This window comes from Anopheles gambiae, chromosome 2 (genome assembly GCF_943734735.2).
Source record: "Anopheles gambiae chromosome 2, idAnoGambNW_F1_1, whole genome shotgun sequence".
NCBI classification, from domain to species: domain Eukaryota; kingdom Metazoa; phylum Arthropoda; class Insecta; order Diptera; family Culicidae; genus Anopheles; species Anopheles gambiae.
In genome coordinates, this window is record NC_064601.1 from 85,057,923 (window position 1) to 85,081,730 (window position 23,808).

A 23,808-nucleotide genomic window follows, 5' to 3' on the forward strand; every position below is an offset into this window, starting at 1 on the left:
TATTAGTTTGTAGATGGTCGTTACTTATCTTGCGTGGTTAAGTACATCAATCTTGTTAATATCAGTCGCCATTACACTTCGAAGTGAGCTTTTCTTGCGTAGCTTAAGTTCTGTCATACATCAGCTGGGTAAACATTTGTCAATATGCACTGAAGATGTTGAAAATGTTCATTAAGTTCATGTCTGGTTGACAGTTGCAGCAGGTGTTTGAAGAATAAACTTAATTTGTAAAGTACAGGAGACCCGGGAGATATTACGCCCTGTTGTTACGACGAATCGCATATACGACTATTTTCATTTTGTTAGTTAAAAGTTGTAATTTAGAAGAAATTGATGGATTCTCTTCTAATTATTGAATAAAAACCGTTACATACGCATTTATGAAGATTTCTCAACTACTCAAAATAGAATATTAACGTTTTATGAACCGCTTTTTTTAATAAAATAATATTTTATAAAAATGTAAAAAAATCCTGTATTATAACACCATTTTCATTCATACAAATAGTATCCACTTTTTCCCTTACATTGTGAATTGAGTCATTACTTAACTGAATTTTCTCTCAACTCTTCACAATTGTGTAATAAAAACCGCATGCTGAAATTAAGATTTAGATCAGATTCGAACTCATCGCCTGTTGTGCATTAGATCATTCACCTAACCACTGCTCTATGAAGCCGTGACTATCTGAGGGCTGTTTAATTAAGCAACTCCTTTGCGCTGTATGGTTGAGTTATGCACAGTTTTAAGCAGCTCAGTTATTAAATAACACAATACGCTTGTTATTGCTAGTCAATTGAACAACTCAGGATAACATTTTAATTACCAATCTTTCGATCAGTCAGATCAGATATCATTTGATAAAAAGATCGCCATGCTCACAGCAGCCTAATTAATTAACAACCTTCAAACCATTCAAAGCCATTCAAACACTGAAATCAAAACCGCTCACCATCACATTTCAAAATCACCTCCAAAGCGGCAGTCCTACAAAAAAGCGTCACAAACAACAACATTAATTGCACCGCCACGCGAAACCAACCTCCCAGACACGCAGCGCGCGACCTATTGTCTTATCATGTGGCCTACTAAAAGATCGTCAGCATTATTTGGTAATCGCGAAAGAAAAACGAGTTCCCAGCATCAGGTTTGGTGGCTTGGCTTCGTTGGATGTTGGGCAGACTTCCATAGCCTCCAGAAAGAGATAAAAACACACTCGCACGCCACACATTTGCGGCAGGCGGAAGTGGAAAGTTCAGAGCTAATGTATTCCTAAAAATCAACATTCACCGGCACCGATTTGAAGGTCGTTTTGCGTAATCGGTTTGATACCGGGTTTGAGCTGGGTGGGGTCCGCTATTATAGGCAAGCAACAAAGCAGTATGGTTTTTGGGGTAGCAAATTAAAATAAAAAAAAGAAAAACAACTATTCCCCTTTATGGCACTCCCTTTGGGGTGTGATCCTGCTAGAAGTCGCCCTGTCTTTAAGGCGATTTACCTAGCCCTAGCTCGTGTTGTGTTATTGTGCTGTTAGAATTCTAGCTACAGATCACGGTAGATTTGATTGCACTATCCGCTGTAGCTGTGGCCGGTTGGGAGGGAAAACAGGTTTACTTTCTCACCCGTTCGATCGATTGGATGAGGCGCGGCGATCGACTGGATCACCTCCTGCCCGTTCCATGGCGTTTTCTGCACGACACGCCATCGTGGAAATATGGAGCACCGTGAAGCCTTGGGAGTGCGTGGTCGTGTATCGTGCAGTGTGTCCGCACAAACCCCCAGTCAGCATTGGAGCGTATGATCAGGTCAGCATAAAGAAACGTATGATCGTTGTTACATGTGCTGCTGCGGGCCGCGCAAAAGGGAAGAGGTAGAAGAAATGTACAATCTTACAGGGCAACGATATAGAGCGGAGTGGTTGTTGTTTGGCGGGGAAGGCTTGTTTTTTACTTCAATGTTTCTTGATTAATCGCCCTCGCCAAGGCACAGTGGGTAGTGCACGAGTGTGTGCAAGTGTAATCTGGAAGGCTAAATCGGTAGTACTCGGTTGGCACGAACGGTCCGTCGTCGGTGGCAGCAAGGTACAACCGGCTGTGTACTTGTCGCTACGATATAAAACTGCACAAGGTTGCACAATCTCTTGTGTGCATGCTCTAGTTTTGTGCCGTTTTTTTGTTGTTGTTTTGTTCAATTTAGCTAGACTCGACTCGGGCCGCTCGTATGCACTTAGTGCCGAGGTAACGGAATTAGGTTCTCCATATAAGGTGTGGTAATGGATAGAAAAGCAGTGCAGCTGCAAAAGGGAATAAGTTTGAAAGGGTGTAAATAAAACAAACGCCACCAGCAACACCGAAAGCCTTGACATCCTAATTTAACGCCGCGACGGTACGGTTTGGCGTGCCAAAATGATGATGTCTAAAAATAGCCTTTTAGTGTTGAACAAAACTTCGCGAAAAAAGTCATCCCTCTCACTCCGAAAGCGCTCATCAGATGAAAGAGCGATCCTTCAAAACTACACGCTTGATAATATCAAGAGCCATCCGTTAAGCCGTGTGTTTGTGCCATCTTGGCAGCATCTACAACATCATGTACGATCGTGCGATCGTACCAGCAGACGCGCAGTCGCGTAGGTTACCTTTTCGGTGTCGGGTGAATGTTTACCTACCCCGATCGTACCGTGTCTTACGGTGCTTCGCTTGATGGATTTGAGTGGTGTTAATTTATTATGTTCACGCTTCCCAATTCATACCACGTGTGGTGCGGCCCTACGGGGATCGTACTGAAACTGAAACTAATTTCGGGTTGCGATAAATCATTTTGCTGTCTGCTCTTCCTTTGCTCTCGAAATGCTTTTTGAAGGGATGTTCATCGCAGAAAGGGTGCAAAAACTGTTATAGAAAGGATGCACTACTAAAATGAGACGCATTTAACAATAGTGAGGTTATAGGATCATACTGGTCTTCAATTATTAGAGCAAGATAGAAGAGAAGGTGAAGGGAAGGCTTACAAAACAGTTTCTTAACCCCATTTGCCTTTCATTTGTTCTATAGTTGGTTGCTGTAAGCTAGAATGGCGCTGATGTGATGTAAGCGTGATCGTACACACAGTTTGAACGCTTCCCCTTGCAAATGCATATCTATTTTTGGCGATCAAGCTCTGCGGATCGTGATCTTCCTCATCCTACACAAGCTCTGGTACGCTTTATGCAACCGCGTTCTATTGATTGGTGCACAACAACGTTGCCACATTGTCCATTTTTGTTGCATTGTATTTTGTCGCCGAAAGCAAGAGATTGTTGTTTCATGATTTGCTAATGCTTTAATTGCGGTTCAGAATATGTTTCGTAACTGTTTGGCTGTCGAGCTGTCGATGTTTAATTTTATCACGAAACAAGCTTTCATTTCATTTAACGCTTGCTATTTCATATTTATATTTCCTTAAAGTTCTCTCAATAAAGGCAATACAGTTTTTATGCGCTCATTTGACGCCACCACATAATTATCACAGTAACAAAAGGCAACTTTCAGTTCGTCGGTTTGTGCAAACGCACCATAGCGAACGGAACCGTACGAGGCGAGTTTTCTCGCTCCCAAGGTAAGCCATTGCCACCATGCATGCCACACACATGTCTGGCTATATTGAAATAGTGCACCGAACTCTTCGATTGCCATCACGTCAACCTTACCACCCTCCAACCTGGTGAGGGAGGCAAGGCAAACTGTACCGTAGCGTAAAACTTCCCAATACGCATGTTGTGTAGTCCGCTCGGCTTAGTAACATGAAACATAATTAAGAAAAATAAACACATCCCAGTATAGGCCGAGAGACGGAACGATACGTTGACTTTTCGCTGCAGTTGCTGCGATTTGCTACTAGTTGATCGCAAAAATGGCAAACCACTCTTCACGCCGGTTGACACTATCCAGTTTGCTAGGAGCTGCTAGGAGAGACAGAAAGAAGAAAACAAATAGAAACGGCAATAAGCTTCCAAGTCGACACCCGCTGGATGTTGCGCTCGGGCAGGAAAAGTGAATGTGAATCCGGTGTGCCGTGAAGGACGTCCAGTGTCCAGCGGTGGCAGGGCAGGGTGCGATAGAAGTGGTAAATCTGGTTCTTGCCAAGCGCATTGAGCGAGCAAGGGAGTAGTGTGTGTGTGTGGCTGGGCGTTGTTTTTTTTAACTAATGAGAACCTTAATAGCGGTTTAGTAGATTCGAATCGGTATGAAACGATGAAAAGGAAAGTGCATCACCAGAGATGTAATTAGAAGTGGTTTTGGAGAGAAATAACATAAAGCGGACTTTTAATGAAATTTCATACGATTTAATTGTTTTAAACGATCTTTAATCGTTCTAAACAAAAAGCGTTCAAACCAAAGATTCCAGCGCGATATTTTAGCAAAATTGAACAAAAGACTTCAATGCGCAACGTGCAGCGACGAACTCGATGAAATCCAAGCGACGAACCTCGCTTGGTCTGTTCTGTGTTTACAATCTGTTACACCAGTGACCTTCAGTGCGCAGGGCCATTGCCATCGTACGCCAGAGCAGCGTGACAAAACTAGTGACATTTACATACTGCCGCAAAGTTATGAACTCCAGCAAGGGCTAGGCTTCCGGCGAGTTCTTTATACCCCCAGCCAAGGGGAGACCACTCCCGAGCCAGAATCAGTACGAGTCTGCTCGGTGGCTCAGTTGTTGCCATGATGATGGCGAGTTTTTCTTTCGTTCCCCTCCCTGTGGAGTGGCTCTTTTATGGCCTGTTGCTCGTGTATGCCAGCCAAGATAAGCACCAATCGAGCGTGAATTGAAAAGAGCACAACAACAACAAAAACTTGCTGCCCATGAGCTTAGACGGCAACCAGCGGCTGGCAGTGCGTTAAGATGTTAATAAAAACGCACAAGAAACGATGCCCCCTCGGTATGGGAACCGTACGCGGAATGGCTCTATCGGTTCTATTGTGTCTGTGCGGCACGTTGCCAAAGCCATTCAAGAAGTTGGCACACTGCGGCGGTACGACGGTGCCGCACTACCAGCCGGACAAAAAGCCAACGCTCGTTTGTCGCCGCGTTTGCCGTGCTTCTGTTTGCAGCGCAGCATGAACGCAGCTTCCCGTTCGGGTACCTGTACCAGCTGTCAAGTTAATGACCGGTTAAAAGTTATAGTTGTAGCACCACAAAGGAACCCTCTCTCTCTTTCTTTGGCGCTGGCGTACCCGCCAGTTCTGTAGCGCTGGTTTCTCACCAAGGAAGAACAGCCCCAAACGATGGGAGGAAGTGATTGTGTGTAAGTGTATGTTTGTACCGTGGTTGTGCCTGATTATGCCACCGGTGGATGATGGCCGTGTCGTTGGTGTGGCGTTTCCGCGTTACCATTTGTTGTTCAGCTCGCCGTCGTTTCTGTCACGTTGACTTCCGCGTAGGCAGTATGCAGTTGAGTGGCGGGTAGTAGTTTCGTGTACGCTTCCATTATGAGTGTTACAGATTGTAGCAAGCGTGGGTGATAATTTGGGGGAGTTTACAATTGCTGTGCGCAAAGGGATCACACAGTGGTTGACGTTTTTGCTGAGTAATTTAAAACGCAAATCGGGACTCCCAAATGATTACGTTCAAAAGTTGTTGTATGACAAACCCCTGGGCATTTTATACTTCATAAAGAACAGATTTGTAAATTAACTCTTTTTCTCACCAATGTATTGAAAATTTAAAAAAATGTCTTAAAATGATGATAATCTCTGAAGTCTACCCTTCAAGCATTACCTAGTTCTTCATCCTTGGTACGTTCATTTACACCTCATCAGCCTGCCAATACATGCCCTCTATCTCGCCATCCGATCGCCATTCATGCACGCCAATCTTCACCGTACCGACCCAGGTTCCAGCAGCTTCGATTTTCGATCAATCTTCCACCTTCCAATGACAATGAACGGTGGCTTTCACAGACCGATCGGGTCGGTGAGGGTCGGGTAATCACATCACCATGCTTATCACAAACTTCATCCATCCTTGCTTGGTGGCATCAATAATTTCCTTCCCCATTAACGCCAAACGAGTCAACGAGCACAGGCGAGTGAAGACGCCAGCCGGTGGCAATTATAAATGCATTCATCACGCTAGATGTATGTGTGCATGGATCGTCCGCTTCACGGTTATCTTGTTGGTGCGATCAGCAGCAGCAGCACGCTGACGTACTTCGACCGATCTCCGTTCGATCTCGATTGGTTGGCCGGGATCATGCACATTCATGTGGTCGATGTTGTAGCATCATCGGAGCTCAGTGTTTTGTTGTGCTTAATTTGCCAATAACCATTGTACAATGATGATGGTGGTCCGTCAAGGTCAGCGGCACGGAAAGCAAACCACACCCCCGACCCTGATGGCGAAAAACGATACAATGGGGCTGCTTTGCCACTGGGCAGAGAGGTTAAGCCGGGCATAACGCGTTGCTGGCCAACCGGCCAAGACGATGAAGATCTTCTGCTTTTAACATGCTTACACATTTGTCAATCACTGTGAATGCGTTACACGTGTATCTTAATATATGATTCATATGCACTCATTATTATTTTCTTCTTTGCTTTCGCGTTCGCAGGGAAAACTATGAAAAAGATCCGAAGATGGTTGTTACTGTTTGCGGGTAAGTTTATGAGTAAACACTAAATATATTCATTAATTCCTTCAATCAAAATGTGGCTCCTCTAGTGTACCTTTCAAACCACACCGCAGCTGTTTGCACCGTGTAATTAAAATCATTCCTGCAAGGATTTATGTTGCTGCTGATGGAGCACTGTGTCCAAACCTTGACGCTTTTTTGACGGTGATGCCATTAACATTCTAATCCTATTTCCGGCTTGTTACCGTTTGTTACAGTCATAATAGCGCTGATGGTCCGAGTGGACGGGTTGAAGGCAACGTCACTAATCTTCGGCCGCGGTCCGGCCACCACGACGACGACCACGACCACCAGCACAACGACCGCCGCCGCCACATCGACGACGGAAGAATCGGCCGAAGCAGAAGATGAGGTAGGTCAATGCGTAAGCGATTTAAGTGGGAAAATGAGATCAGCCGTTCGAGCCCAATTGGGGAAGGGGCCTACACAAAGGGGTATCTAATCAATCGTAAAAGGACCGGTCGCGATTGTGACTGTGTAAAGTGCTCCACTTATGTTGCGATTCGACTGATCGGTTTCAGGCGTTTGCGTATTGGCAGTGGAATGGAAATGTTTTATGTAAGTGTAAGCTCGGTAACGCTTACGCCACTCCACACGCTCGATGCAAAACCCTTTCTTGTGCGGAAAGAAAAGCCAACCCAACAGCCGCCCGCTTCGTGACGTATGAGTTATGCGCTGGGCAGCGCTACCCAGAAGCGCTTTGTCAAGAATTACGCGCCATTTTTGCGCAACATGTTAATCGTCGCGTACAGAAGTGATGCGTGTTTTTTCAAGTTTGTCTGTTTGTGTGCCCTTTTCCCCTATTTCCAGGGGCGTCCAGGGGCGTTGTGGGTGTTGTGAAACGAAGGTCCAGCTTGGGCTTGGAAAGGGCTTTGCGGAGGAGGTGTGTAATACGTGGTGCTGTGTAATACGAGCGTTTTGCCTTTCGCTTTCCATTACAGTACGGTGTTGTTGTGCCGTATGCCACCGAACGGTGTTACTGTGTGGGCGGTGAGTGAGCCCTTTTTCCCTTCGCTGACTGCACATGGCATGGCCCCGTTTTCGATCCATCCTTTGGCTTGCATGAGTTGGAAATGTGTCACATCGATTCTCCTCCCCGGGTGACTCGGTTGACATCGAGCATACCCGGTCGAGTCCCGTATAACAACAAAAAAACGAACAAAAATGGCATTTTAATGGCCGGATCACGCTATGATGTAAGACTGCGCATAAGAAATATGAAATTGAATGTGACTGAATGCCCTGGAAGCGTATCGAAGCAGTTGACCGACATTTGAAGCATGAGTTTGAAAATGGTGTGGTAGGTATAAATGATATTTTTCAATAGAATTGAATTTTTGCTACTGAATTTCCTATTGTACAAGCGCATTTAGGATCAAGCGACGTGATAATGAACCCACCAAACAAGCGGCCAGCTGGTCATCCATTTTTGGTTTTATTTTAGGGGCATTACAAGCAGTGCATCCTCATCGGGGGCAGATTCCAGCGCCAAAACAACTATTTCGACCAAATAAACTACCACAACGACCAATCGCCCAGCTACCATCTCGAAGTAGTCCAGCCGGGTGACACTGATGAAACATCCCAACCAGGCGGCGGATGACGTAATGTCCTTCCAGCTGTGTGAGGCAACCGAATACCGGGGGCCAACCGAAAGTGGGATTTTCGTTAACTCTCTTGCACTTGCACCGGGAGCTTGGGCAGGAGTGGGCCGGCAGCCGGTGATGAGGCGATTCATTCATAATCGAGTTCACACAGGTCAAACCGGTCGTCGGGGAGTGAAAAGGGCAAACTCACAACTCGAGGTTGTTGTCCGGCGCATTGTTGGTTGTGCGGGATCGAAGAAAAATCGAAATATGCCAAAAAAAAAAATTAACAAAGGGCAGATGAATCAAAGGGCAGAGAGAATACAAGAACAGAGCCAACTCTGTGATTGGAAATGTTGTTTCAAGTTTCAATTATATTCCAACAGATGGCGCTACCAAAGCAAGAGAGGAATTGTGTTGTCATTGTTTTAGTATTGTTTGAAATGCTTTAACAATTCTCCAACTCATGCCAATTTGTTGCCAACCTAATGCTCATTCGTACCTAACCCTTGTAGCTTTGTGGCCAATCGATTCCGCATCGTGACTTATCTAATGTCACGGCGGACGTAAGAATCTGGCACAAAAACAAACACACACTCACCCACCGTTAAGTATGCCAATGCCATATATCGGTTTGCATGAATTAGGTCATCGAGTGCAAGTGTCCGAAAAGTGAAAACCAACCCCGTTTTTCGCGGAACGTGGATTCGTGCTGCTGCCGACCACAAACGCGGGGTCCGGGCCGGGTGGTCTAATTGGGTGTTAATTAACGGTGCAAATGCCACAAATGTCGGCGACGGTCGTACACCGGTCGATTCCGCGTTCGTGTGCCGAAACGGTTGTCCTTCGGAGCGTTGTTCTGCGTCCTCTGCAACCGTTGTGTGGACCAAGTGCTGTTGTAATGGACCATTACAGGTTGTCTGCGCGGACACACACACACACGCAGTTTGTGGTTGCAATTGTGAACAAATTATGATGGTGCCACGGTTGCTGTGGTTGGTAGTCCAAACGGTGGTCATGTAATTGGAGTAGAGACAACAACAACAAAAAAACGCCAGCCCGAACGGTCAAGTATTGCAGGAAGTGGAAAATGGAAAATGGAAAATGTGTGTAAAAAAAGCTGAGCTTGGTGCCCAGGGGGAGAAGTTGGCAGAATAGGAAAATAACTCTGAAGAAGGGAGGTGCAAATGGTACAAAGTGGATTTTTATGTAATATTTGTTGCTACATATCACGAGCAAAAGGAATTCCAGACATGTTTTCAGAAATTCCAGTGGGGCTGCAACATTGTATCGTTCGAAATGTATTATTTTTAGATTAATTAATGCTTTGATGGGCTTTTAGGAGGCAAGACAGTCTTAAAAAAATTCAACTATTTATCTGGTAAGCTAGACAGATAGGCGTGTACAATGGGTCAATAACAGATGCCACAGCTTGACTTACATTGTTACCAGATGGCGCTTTTGATGTAGGATAGGGGTTTCTTAGTATCCAAATACTGAACACACGAGAAGAATCTAATTTTCTGCTGATCTCCAATGAATACTAAAATGCTTCTAGATGATCACAACATTTAGCTTGGAACGCTTTGTTATATAATGATTATAATTAATAATAATTATAATTATAATAATTGTAAAATAAATAATTTTATTTTACTTTAATGTCGACTATATCGACTTTGACAACCATGACGTAGCTTACTTTGCATATGCTCTATCAGCTGATCATTTTATATGCTCTATATGCAGTATCACTGCAAATATTAAAAGTTGGTAAATGAATTAGGAAATCAGCCTTGACATGAAAAGAACTCAGAACTCCGAAATTCCGCTAATTTCAATTCCCCAAAAACCTCAATTATTTTCCATTAATTCCATTAATTCTATAGAAAAAACACCAAAGGTTAATATTGCATGGCAAAAATCCCCCTTCGATAGCGCCGATGATTGATGTGACTGTGACTTAGTAAACAACATTCTCATCCACCACCGAAGCCGGCACAAGGCCATAAACCTTCCCCATTCGTCACGGAGCGCTTGCAGCCACTCGAAGCAACCGCCTCGAGTCGCGTCTTCCTCCAGCTTTGCAAATTAAAACGCACCACTGCACGCGAAATACCAAACGCCGCGTGAGATTCGCAACGGCGCGAGCAGCCACTTTCTTGTTCACACTTGGAGCTGCTCTTAAGCGCTTTCGCGTAAGCTTCCCCACTTTACCCAAAACCCTGAGAAGATGGGAGAGAACAGGGGGAGGAGGGGGCAAACTAAAAAGCGTCACCAAACCCCATTACCGAATAGGCTCAGTCCTCGGCGGCCCCAGCCGGCAATGCGTTACCTTGCGTAATAAGAATAGCGCGCAAGCGCAAAAAAATCAACCGTCGCGCACCGTCGGCAACCAACAGCAGGAAGGTGGAAAGCAAACGCACCCTGGATTGCTGTGATGTGTGTGCGTGTGTCCGTTTTTTTAGGTTCGGTTAAATGGCTAAGCTGAGTGTCTGGTAGAGGCGAAAAGCACCTGACACACCGGGTTGCCCGATCGTGTGTGCGCCTGCGTCCGCGCGATCGGGTAATTAAATAGACCAGGCGTAATAGTTACCATCGCAAAGGGTTTTTTTTCCTGTGCTGTGCTGGGACATACCGCTCGCAATGATGGCCAGCAATTATTTATAACTCATAATAACGCACGGAAAAGGGGGGCAGGAGTACACACACACACACACACCGTCCAGCAAACATGCTTTGAAGAGGCTCCAACCACCGTGGTAAAGTGTATTCAAATAAATGTCGATTGTAGCATTACTTAACCTTTAGCAAGCAAAAAACAAGCTTGACTGGAAACGGTTTTGTGGAGAGTAGCACCACATCACCACCGTTTGTGTGCGTGTGTGATGGCATCGGTCGACATCTTTTGGAGTTGGGTTTCGGGCAGGCGGTGGTTCACTAACCCCACCTATCAGCCATGTCGGCGGGTGCCACAATGCGTCGTAATGGCATAATTAAGATGCAAATGCTGTCACGCGGGGCCTGTTGGTGTTCTTGATTCGCTTCGCTACGCGGGCGATGGTGTGCGGGGTTTGGTGCGGTTAGGTTCCATCGATGCTACAAGAGATTACTTCACCGAAACAGAATGTCGACGGCTTACCGTGGGCTTCGGCATGGTCCGGTCGGCATTTGCGTCCGGTGCGGATGATGGACGGACCCCAGTGCACTTTGTCGGCGCACTTTGCTTATTAACTCGTACGAATGGGTCGTTTCTGTACTTCAAACCCACCCGAAAAGGTTAAGGAGGAAGCGTACCGCATGTTGAGCACAATTTTAGGTCAATTATGGTTTGTTTGAAACGCGTTTGACTTGGAGAAGCCTCGTGTTTTGGGTACAAATTCACACAGATGGCACTGTTTCGTGTGCTCTTACACAAGCTACACGTTCAATTTGTGTAGCTTTCCTAAAATACTTCCAATCAGCACACTTCCATTCTATATCCGCGTTCTTCTGCACCATTGCCACAACCAATTTGAACCGCTTTTAAACGCACACAGTGTGGTTAAGCGACGAACCCCTCGAAACAGTCGCGCAGTTGGTAAACACACAGTTTTTCGGTCATATTTCATCGAAACCGCTTCCGTTCCGGCTAACGAACGACGTATTTCGACTAATTATTTTTAGACTATCGGACCCACGGCTCGTTCGTGCTGGGTGCAATTAATCCCGTGGCCTTGACGTAGCTGCAAAAATGCTCCATTCACCTGTCTGTTGCTGTGGTGTTTCTCATGTAGCTAAAACACAAATCTAAAACGTTATCCATTTCGGAAGAAACGGCATACCGGCGGTCGAACGCAATAGAATGCAAGTGCCGTGAACTGTTCCCCATTGTGTTTCCCCATTGTGCCTGTTTGTTTGTTTGTGTGCCGGTTGGGGTTGCGAAACGTACCTGTACATATGGGCCCCCTTTACGCCATGGCTTTTGGTGCTGCTATCGTGGGTTCTTGTCAAGGCACGCTGAACCTGTTCTGAATGCCACACTTGTTCTTGAGTGGCAGGCACAAGATCTCGCGTGGCTGTGCGTGCCGTTACTGTAGCGCTGCATGGCATGGGGTTTCACGTTGCGCGCTTGCATGCCACTTGTGCGATAGCGATCTGTAACCGCTTTTTCGCGCATTGCGTGCCGACTGCACCGACCAGCAGAGCGGCTGACTTCAGCGGATCCAGCAAAGCAAGGGGTATCAGGGCGAGATAAAGATCATTACTTGGTGTATGTGTGTGTGGAAAGAATAAATAAGGTTAGCGACACCAGGCGAGTTCGCACGCAAAGCGTTCTTAGTTGCGTTGCGCTAGTGCACGTTGCGCGTTGGGTAAACGTACCAAACCTTAATCCCACGGCACGGTTACGATACAGTAGGCGTTGTTGAGATGTTGGAGTGTGTCTGTCTTGTTAAATGTCAAACCCGCCCACTGCTTGCGTGCACTGTACGGTGGAGTACACTTTTGTACCTCTAGCATTATCCGGCAGAGGGCGCCCCGTGGCGGTCCGTAACTGATAGTCGCTTGCGTGCCAAACGAATGGTGTCGATGACACACTTGCCTTATGCCATCGTGTTATCTGAGCTGACCGCCCACCTGAAGCCGTGCGCATATCGGTCTTTCCATTAACCTTAACCTATTAAAAAGCGGCTTACGACACCGAAAGCCGTCCGAAAAAGGGTTAACCGACGCGCAAACGTACTCTAACGTTCCCCGCGTACCGAGATGGGTGCCCTTTTGTTTTGGGCGGTCTCGTTGGGCGGGACTCGAAAACATTTCCAAATAATCAACCCTGCCTAACGGGGGTTGTACGGGTTATTATTCATTAACTAATCACGAACGAGGAGGATTCACCAGCTTCGTGCCACACGAACTATTGCAACAGAAAACCTCGCCAGTCTCCGCTTTCTTCCCTCGTTACGATGCCTAAACGGATGGGGCACGTGCCACGAACGGCCTAATCATCGGTCCGTGTTTACCGTGCTGTTGCCCAGGTGGCACCTTTTATGGTGAACGAAACCGGCCATCGGCCACTTTGGTCGTTGCGTCGTTAGTAGCATAGTATGCTGCTACCTGCAACCGTACCAACGTCGTCATTTGCATTTGGTGACAGGTTTCGTTACTTTGTTGCACAGCAATGGCCAACGAATACGGATGGCCGGAAGCCCGGAACGAAATGGTGACCTCAGCGAAGGAAGTGGCTTGCCCCCGTGGGGGGTGTATTGCGTTCGAGACCGCCCCGAAACAGGTAAAAGGTCCCGGTTGTGGTGTCATAGTATTACGCTTACGTTGCAGTCGAAAAGGGCCTTAGGATGATCTTGAACTTGATCTTGAACTTTGTGCTCGATATTATGTTTTTTCACATAAAGAAGGAAGGGTTAGTTTTGAACGTTTTTGTACGTTTTTTTGCTACTTATTTTGAGAGGTTTTGTTTGATTGTTTTTTTGTAATATTGTTTTCTTCTAAATTTAATTTCCAACAGTAAAATAGGACTTTTATTAGACTTATTCGACTTTCATTGCATTTTTTGAATGTTGGGTGAATTTATCATGATTTTGATTAAATATTGTAAACATTTTATTCGAACTATTGCTATGTAACTTAGCTTTTTATTGCTATGTAACCATACTACGTTTCCACTATTCTTCATTTAGAGCCTTATTTTTACAAATGAAAAACGAAAATTAATTATACATTCCGATCTGCATACAATCAACACGTTCAAAATTTTGAATTAAACCGTCAAAACATAATCCGGACAAACGGACGATGATTTCATGCACTTTTGCCCACGCAATCTGCTTTCGTTCCAGCTGCTTGCGATGCAAATCGGTCTGTCTGTTTGTGCGTTTGTGTGCATGTGGAGGTAATGTGAATGATTTAATTTTCATGCCCGCCTCAGCCATACCCATGGATGACCCAACCACGGACGCACACAGTATTACACTGAACACCTTTTGTCCCGATGGGTGAAATTTAAAGCAAAAGACCCTTCCCGTCACTGATCGATGCCCGATGAATGTTGATCGAGCGGAACCGTAACCAACAATAAAAAAACGACCGTTATTGAAAATGGCAATCGATCAAAAGCGACGAAGCGGAAGTACTACGCGGCACAGGAACCAGCGCAAGAGAAGGGCGTCCCGGTGGCGCGTAGCAATCGATGACACCTTCAAGCAAGCTAAAACGGTTCCCTCGGCCCCCTGCTCCGATCACGGCGCTTGCATTTTTGAACTAATTTCTCTCGATTTATTACACAAAACTCATTGCCGATTCTGGCCAGCCGGCCGAGGGCGCACCATTCCGGAATGGATAATGAACCGTTCGTGCTCTGGTATGGATTAAAAAAGTGAATCAAAAAATGACACTTTCGTCACGCACAATTATTCAAAATTGAGGTTAACTGCGATCGGCTGTGGGAGCTCAGAAGGAGGAGCGCTCTTTCTAGCGCTTAGATAATGTTTTCACACGGGTTAGGTAATATCCGACGTTCGAGAGAAGGTTTGCATTTTTTGGGGTAAATTTTTTGTTTGTTTTATTTTTGGTTTTTTTTTTAATTTGCCGGCACTTATTTCGAACCTTTGCCGGTGGGATATTAATTGAGTTAACATTCTTTACCGATTGCATGGTCGGTGCATTATCAAGATGGAATGGTCGATGGGAAAGTGAACAGAAGTTGTGGGATGGATGTTTTATCAAAGAAATGAACAAAACCGACTAAAATATATAACTCACAATGCATATCTAAGGCAAATTGTTTGCCTAAGAGAATCTAAATGAGTGTGTTTAGGGGCAATGTTTGTCCAAATAGCTCTGAAACTATAATGTTCCTCTATCACCGAGCATTATACGGTTGATTGTAATTATTTTGTAATCAAATTCATCGCTCTAAACGGTACGGCCAACATGAATTACGTAAAGAAAGATCAAACAAACCCATCCATAATCGCAAGACCTTCCACCATGATCATGAAATGGCAATCGTACAACGAAATAAGAAGATGCCCCGCGTAGACGTTACGAAACAGCAGTTCAACAACCCAACCCGACCCGCTTGCAACCGGCATCGAGAGTACAGATTCTTAAACAGCTGAAAACAGCTCCCACCAACAACAACCTCATCATCATCATCATCGTCACTAATTAACCCGTTGCAAACGTTGGCCCAGCCTCTCGTGGCCAGATAGAAAGCTTCCACCGGGCATAAGAGCATACCGTCCCGATAATAATTCCCGCACCGCCAAACAAACGCTGTGCTGTACTGCACAATGTGTACTACACCGTGGCATGCAAAACCGTGGCTCTGGCGGAACAAGCGGCGTCTGGCCGGCCAGAAGATTGGCACATGGAGGAAATTTCACCTTTTCTTTTCTTTCACCATCGATCGGTGTCGGCGTCGAGCGTCAGAGAGAAAACTCTATGTCGTTTTACGCAAAGCTTTGCGTTGCACTGCACCGTGTCCGATATGTAGTCGTCGCTGCGTTTTTGATGCCGTTCGCACACAGTGTGCATTTTGTTTTGGCAACGCGATTACGTACACGTTTGGCAAACGAATTTAACAAAAAGAGCAGAAAATAATGGACATGGAAAATGGAAGAAAAAACTGCGGAAAAAGGGTATCAAAAGACGCGAGATCAACCAGCCCGTACGGAAGTTGGGTTCGTTGTTCCAGTGCAACAACGACGATCATTTCCGGCGATATGCAGCCCACCTGACCGAGAGTGGAAGTGACCATTACTGTACACCATTACCGGGCAAACAGACATGGGGATGCAGATTTTCCTTCTGTTGGCTCAGAGATAACGCGTGTCGACGGACGGACGGGGGAGGATAATTTTACACCGGCCACGATCACTCCCACCAAACCTCGTACTTGGAGGGGAGGGGGATTTTGTTTCGTAACGTGCCACACTTCATCTTGAACGGTTCAATTGTCTACTGCCATACGCATACCGTAGCCGTGAGTAATGGACGGCTTTTGAGGGATTTTTTGCACACAGTATGTACCGAAGGTTGAAATAATAGCAAACAAATTGAATGGATGTTTCGAAATGATCATGTTGATAATGGTGAGAGATAATGTGTGCTATGAAAAATGGAAACAGTGCGTATTTGTTGGAGAGCCAGCTGGAGAGCAATAGAGTGTGTTATTTTAGAATAGATGAATTGGATAAACTGTTTTATGTCAGGGGATTATTTAGGCAAAAACTCTAAATTAAGTTACGAATGTTTACGAATGTCTAAATGTCAAAAATTCAGAATAAGAAAAAAAGGAAGTGCTGCCGAGAACGTGTTTATTGATACATATGATAGCGGAATCAGCGGCTGATTCGAAGTAAGAGCTGTGCCGGTATGAAGATCAGGATAATAGTGATGGTAAAAATGAAGTTTTCCTCGGAATCGATTCCGGTTAGCTCCATAGTTTTCTGGAATCGATTCCGGATAGTAGGTCCGGAATTAGTTTCCAGAATCAGCTCCGGAATCCGCAATCAACTCCGGAATTGGCTCCGAAATCAGAATCGACTTCGAAATTGGAGTCGAATCTCCATAAGAAGACACATTTGGATCCAATGATGCAACGTATTGATAGCCGCAAAGAAACAAAATTTAATTGTAAACGATCTATTCTCGTGGAGATTTTGCGGTCTGATTACGCCTCTGAAACTTCCTATTTCAATTCAAGAACTGATTCTTATTCCAGAGCTAATTCCAATTCTGGAGTCATTTCTGATTTGTTACCGGAACAAATTGCAATTCGCAGGTCGATTCCGATTTCGGAGCAGATTCTGATTCTGGAACCTATTCCGATTCCGGAATCGATTCCGGATTCAACTCCGGAACAGGTTCCGGAATCGGAATCGATTCCAGCATCGGAATCGGCTTCGATATTGATTTCTAACACGGAATCGGAATCGGGTAGGTCCGATTCCGAGCTCCCACCACTACAGGATAAGTTTGCGATGCGTTCCATGACTGAGACAAATCTACGAACAAATTTTGGGGACGAACAAATAACAACAAATAAAGTAAAAAAGCGGTAGTTTCAAAATTGGGGTGGTTAAGATCCAGTTCCTCGAATTATCGGTTACTCGGAATTATCGCTTCGGAATTAGTTCTAGGAAGATATCGCTAAATGATTAGTACCAGAATCGGTATGGGCTCGGGATCTGTTCCAGGAATGGCATTGATTGAGGATCAGTTTCTGAAACGGCATTAGAACAGAATGGACTTGGGATCAGTTTTAGAACTAGTACAGGATAGAATTTAACTCCAGTACCGGTATACGATCAGAATTAATTCAAGCAACGGTATTAATCTTTGATCAGTAGTTTTAGTACCAATATTGGTTTGGGATCAGTTCCACGACCTTTATTAGTTGGGAATTAGTTTTAGGAACGGTATTGGGCTTGGGATCAGTTTTAGGACCAGTACAGGATGTAATTCATTTCCAGTGACGATCAGAATCAATTCCAGGATCGTTATTAATCTTGGATCACCAGTACTGGGGTAGGATCAGTTTTAGGACCAATGTTGGTTCGGGATCTGTTCCAGGAACGGTTCGAATTCAGCGTCAGTCTCAGTTCCGTAGTTGGTCCAGGATTCAGGAGGCCAAGATCAATATCATGATCATTTCCAGATTAATCAACAGATCAGTTAAACATTTGGCATTAGTTCCTGAATTAATCTAAATAAAATGCGCTTCAAAGTATTTATACATTTGATTGCTCATTCTTCACATTAGCATTTATAAGCTTTATAAGCGGAACTAGTTGGAAAATTGGCTGTTTCCGCGTTGAATTTAATCCCTAAGTTATTTTAATACCAGCAATTTCAAACTGACCTCTGATTGTTATGCTTTGCATCGAGATTGAATGTATGTCCGCGTAACACAAAATGATTGTTAAAAGATCAATCAATATGGTGGTAGCGATTATGTGGCTCCGAAGAATAATTTCCTAATTACAAAATTACCCGATTAAGCATGCATTTTCCAACCGTATAATAATTGACATTGAATCATTTTCACATTTCCTTTCCCCTTCTAGGCCGTCGAACAAGGCGACGATGCAGTGACGAAGGCTCCTCTAACCGGCATACCGCAGGTCGACTATGTCTGGGATCCAAATTTGCCTCGAGAGCTGCGAGGGTAAGTCACGGCCACGGAGTGCGTCGCTCACAAAACAAAAACCTATGCCCCCTTTCATATTAATCTCGTATGCCCTTTTCCGCTACCGCCAGATTCAATTTGTCCAATTATCCCTTCCTGGACTCGGTACCGGCAGAGGAGGACATCGAGTTCACGTGCGATCCGAAACTGCACGATGGATTCTACGCCTCGATCAAGTACAACTGTCAGGTAAGTCGAAGGTCATTTGCCACTTGTTTTTCTCGTGGAGTTAATCGTTTTTTCGATGTTTCGGTGGGGGCCTTATTTCTACAGCTGTACCATCACTGCATCCACGGCATTCGGTACGACTTCCTGTGCGCCAACTATACGGCCTTCGACCAGAAGACCTTCATCTGCCATTTCGCGTCGGAGGTGGACTGCAAGAACTCGCCCAAATACTGGTTCCGGTAAGTGTGATTGGGTTGGAATTTAAAATGAAATTGTTTCCTGAACGACTGTGTGTTGCTTCCAGAAACGAGCCACTGTATAAGGCGACCACCACGACCACGGTAAAACCACCACCGACAACGTCAACTACGGCCGCTCCCACGACGGTTCCCTCGCGACCCAAACCGTTGCGCAAACCGGTGCGCAGAAGGCGTCCGCAGGTCGACTACTATTACTACGACGAGGACTACGAGGAGGACTACTACGAGGAGCGCAACCGGCGCCGCAAGAACCGTCCGCGCAATCGCCGCCCACTGTACGACGACTACGAGGAGGACGAGCGGTTCGATCGGGTGCGCTACCGCGAGCGGGAACGTGAGCGTGTCGAGGAGGACGATGACTATGTGGAGGATCGGCGCCCGTACCGCATGAAGACTCGCACGCGCAACGGTGGAGATCGACGACCGGTGGTGGACGATGATCGCCGGTACTATGACGATCGCCGACGGGACCGTGATCGACGCCCGGTCGCGGATGAACGTCCCATGCGGCGTCCCATGCCGTTGGATGAGGTGGAAGAGAAACGGCCGGTGGCGACGGTGAACGAACGAAGACGGCCATCCCGACCGACGGTCGACAGTCGCCGGCAGGCGGTAGGTGAGGATCGTCGCTCGTTCGCAGGCGATGCGGAAAGCCGCCGTGGTTCGGTGGTGGAGGAGAGAAAACCAGCGGCCAAGCGACCGGCCTACGACGATCGGCGCTATCAGGACGAGGTCGACGAGGAGGAGGACGACGACTATGATGCACGCGGATCGTACGGTGGTGGTGGTGGGCGTCGTGCCGCGGACAAAGGGCGCCAGCAGAACGACGTGGTGACGGTGAAACCGTCCGGCTCGAGCATTTACGACCGTCCCCGGGCAGCGCCGCGCATCAATCGGCCGGTGCCGCTGAACGAGAAGAGCAAGTACGCGTACGTCAATCCGGATGCGGCGGGCGGGAAACAGGGTGCGAAAGGCTCAACGACGGCAGCGCCCGAGCCGGAGTATTACGACGAGTACGAGGAGGTACCGGCCAGGCGTGACGATAAGCGCAAAGAGGCGGACGGAAAGCCGCCCCGTCCGAGCGCTTCGTCCGATGTGGTGTACTACGACGATGTGATCGTGGCGAAGGAAGATTTGCCACTGCGTACGGCACCGGGCAGCGTGCGCAAGCCGGAGCAGAGCGAGCGCGTCAACGGCAGGGACAATTCCGAGCTCGCCAAGGGTGGATCGCGTGGTGGCATAAAGCACCAGCCGCAGTCAGCGCCAGCGCCTTCCAAACCGAATCGCAACGTGCTGCCGGAACGGGTGGAAGAGGAGGAAGATGCCGAGTACGATGTGCCCGCGCCACGCCCATCTGTGATTGCCCGACCGCAGGCCGCTCTGTACAGCAACTTCAAGTCGAAAAAGTCCCAGCAGCGAGAGCCACCGGCGACGGAGAGCGCGAGCACTGCCCGTGCGCCGGTGCGCTCTACCAAGCGGCCTTTTCTTCCGAGCCGCGGCGGCAACCCGTACCTGGCCCGCGGTCTACAGCCGGTCGGTGTAGCGAAGCAGCCGGCCGGCGGCAAGTCGTCCGAGCCGGAAAAGCCGGCCCCGTTCCGCATCGACATTGACGGTGCCACCACACCGCAGGCAGTGTCCGGCAAGCAGCGCAATCAGCAGCAAGCGCCACCGGCACCACCATCGCAGGCACCACCACAGCAGCAGCAGCAGCAGCAGGAGGTGGTGAACGTGAAGACGCTCGACCAGCTGTACGACGACGAGTACGATGTGACGCTGAACGATGCGCTCAACCCGACGCTCAAGCCGCTGACGCGCAGTGCGCCGCAGAACTTCTTCCGCAACCGGTACGTCCACCAGCCGGACAGCGAGTTTGTGCCGTTCGAGCCGGCGTACGCACCGTCCGAGTTCCGGCGGACGGCGATCCGACCGCCGGCGCCATTGCTGTACCACGGCAGCCCGGTAGCCATTGAGGCGGGCTCGGCCGCCACCTCCCAGCGTCGCGGTGCGCACGTGTTCGGCACGTACGAGTACTGAGCGCGAGCCGTGAAACATGGGTTTCCCTTTTTCCCTCCTCTCCTTTTCCCATCTCTTCCCCCCCAAAACAAAATGCTGGAAAAGATCTAATTTATTTTTTGAAACCCAACGAACTTCCCGTCCTTCCTGTCCCAACCTAACCCGAATCATACGCGGTGGCAACGTGCTGAAAGAGAGAGAGTGAAAGAAGAGAACTTCACATAAACAAATCCGTCCAAGCCTGCTATCGCGTCCACTAGCGATGTGTGAAATATTCTCTTAAATATTTTTTTGTTTTTGTAAATACTGTAGAACCGTGGCAAGCAATAAACGAGCAATATGGAAATACTCAAAAATATGTAAAGGTGATAAGCGATCGTAACATATCGTCGGAAGAGCTTCCGCCCTGCAGGTGGAAAGTGTGGCTACAATGCTGGCTAACAAACAACAATCAAACGAACCGAGGCATTGTAAATCGCGTAGAGAGCAAAGGGGGAGAATGAAGGAAGAAAGTAATTAAAAGTAATAGTTGCTAAGCAAAACGGTCATGATGATGATGGTGATGATGATGATGATGATGTATTGTCAAACAGAGGTGTAGAAAACGGAAAAACCCCATCTTGGAAGTAATAGTACTAGAGTTAGTAATGAGCAGTAGATGGATCGAAATTTAATATGCAAAAGTGAGTTAAACGGAAAGGGCGTGAGATGCTAGCGTTATATTTGAGATACTGTTTTCTTCTTTAACTTCCCCCCCCCCTGTAACATGTATGAATGTATGTATGATATGTACAAGTACACACAGTGGCAACACCCATACGATAGGGCAAGCAACGAATATTAAAAAAAAAAGACAAAACAGAAAAGCATACATAGCTTCGATAACGGAACGTTTGACAGAGGATGATGAAGAAAATAAAATTTTCTTTTATAAAAAAAACAACTTTGTGTTTATTTCGATTTATGAATGAAGATGAATAAAGCAAAGCATAAAAACGAACAAGTGTTAACTTACCCGTTAACTTGTTGAGTGCTAGACCAGTTATTTTAACAGGTTTTCCCAGGAGTTTTGCGATGTTTTCCGAAATTTTGCGTTATTTGTTTCCATGATTTATTGACTGTTTTCTGCTATATTTAAATATTGTATTTTAAAAAAGATGCGAAAAATTAATTAAACAGTAGGAATTATTGGCAGCCACCCAGTTCCTGTAACGTTGTATCAAGACAGCCCGCAATGGCAGTTTGTACTGTGCTTGTAGAGGTGTGTGTGTGTGTGCGGTGCGGTTCAGAACACGATCGACAGATCGTTCTACGAAGAGAGATCGTTGACTGTCCGGACAGAACAGATGACACCTTTGAATCCGTCCGGACACCTTTGAACGTGTCATTTGCATTTGTTAAGGCCAGGGTACATTTTCCTTACTCGCTAGTGTAATTTCGATTTTCACTAGCACATCTGGCGGCGGCTGACCGAGGCATTTTGCCAAACAATTTGGAGCCGCTTCAGAAAATATGTTATTTTTACATGTTTTTTACTTAATTCGGACGAGAACAGCTTTGTAAAAGGTAGATACACATGTTCTGCACGCATTGCATTCTTTTTCGTATGAAAAAAAAGGGTGATAAACTACTAAAATTTGAGATTCGGCATGATCGTTCCCTCGATTACCAAAAAAAAGCATCCACCAGCCGCCGCCAGATGCGCTAGTGAGAATCGAAATTACACTAGCGTGTACGGACAATTTACCCCAGCCTTTAATAAATAAGCCATAGTACCAAAGAACACAAAACCAATGATTCAAAGTCATGCCAATTTACAATTTAAAACGGGTAATAAACTGATTAAAAATAATAAATTTAATAAGATAAATTCAAACAAAAGCACAAATTTCAAGATCACCTTACAAATCGATGTTATTACTATTTTTTATGCTTAAAAGCTTTGAATGGTAGATTAGAACACGGTTTGAAATGATTTATGTTGTTATAAATCGTGCCTAAAATTTGATTTTGTCCAAAAATTGTTCGTTCGCCGAAATGTAGCCAGAATATACTACTTAAAACAATTCACAATTGACCCTTTTGGCGGAAAAGGACCATGGATCTTAAATCTCATTAAAACACATAATTATGCCCTGATTTGTGTTACATTTCAACATTTCAACATAGGTGTACCATCAATTGTTTTACTGACAATTACGGTGTTAGAATTTAATTCAATCAACCACTGATCAGATCTTCACCATGCGGCAGATCTTCGCGAAGATCCAGACAGAATACAGACACAACACGTACCACCACTTTAATCACTTCAAAGCCGCATATAATAGCATAGCCAGGTTAAAACTGTATGACGCTATGAGCTCTTTTGGAATCTTGGCCAAACTTATAAGGCTAGTTAGAATGACTATGACCAACTTCAGTTGCCGAGTGAAGGTGGATGGAAAACTCGTGGGGCCGTGTGTCTGTCTCATATTGAACATGGCGCTACAGAGGACAATGCGGGACTCGAGGGTGGAGTCTTCGGGAACCATCTTTTATAAGTCAACCCAGATCATGGCATACGCTGATGATATAGACATCATTGGTCTGCAATCAACATCAGGCGACAGAGAACCTCGGACTGCAGACAAACGAGGCAAAGGTCAAACTGATGGTGGCAACATCAGCGGACCTACCAATAACAAATCTAAACCTACGTAGGCGTGACGTACAGATAGGAGAACGTACTTTTGAAGTCATCCCAGAATTTACCTATGTCGGTTCAAGGGTCAGTTCCGACAATAGCATGGTAGTTGAGTTGAGAGCAAGGACGCTGGCTGCCAACCGTTCATTCTACGGTCTGAGATAGCAGTTCACCTCAAAGAACCTATCGCGACGGACGTAGCTGGGACTATATAGTACCTATATAGTACCGGTAC

General features: G+C 46.1%; 1 protein-coding gene across 4 annotated transcripts in view; it reads left to right on the forward strand.

The window, feature by feature from the left end:
* LOC4576332 (zinc finger CCCH domain-containing protein 18) overlaps positions 1 to 21,827 on the forward strand; it is a 38,797-nt gene extending 16,970 nt beyond the window's left edge. For all 4 annotated transcript variants that reach the window (XM_061645801.1, XM_061645803.1, XM_061645804.1 and 1 more), the window contains exons 3-8: positions 6,591 to 6,635; positions 6,869 to 7,023; positions 18,325 to 18,425; positions 18,518 to 18,635; positions 18,720 to 18,853; positions 18,919 to 21,827. In XM_061645801.1, the coding sequence (XP_061501785.1) occupies positions 6,599 to 6,635; positions 6,869 to 7,023; positions 18,325 to 18,425; positions 18,518 to 18,635; positions 18,720 to 18,853; positions 18,919 to 20,908 (2,535 nt within the window). In that variant the 5' untranslated portion in view covers positions 6,591 to 6,598 and the 3' untranslated portion in view covers positions 20,909 to 21,827. The remainder of the gene's footprint in view (positions 1 to 6,590; positions 6,636 to 6,868; positions 7,024 to 18,324; positions 18,426 to 18,517; positions 18,636 to 18,719; positions 18,854 to 18,918) is intronic.
* Positions 21,828 to 23,808: the final 1,981 nt, after the last annotated feature.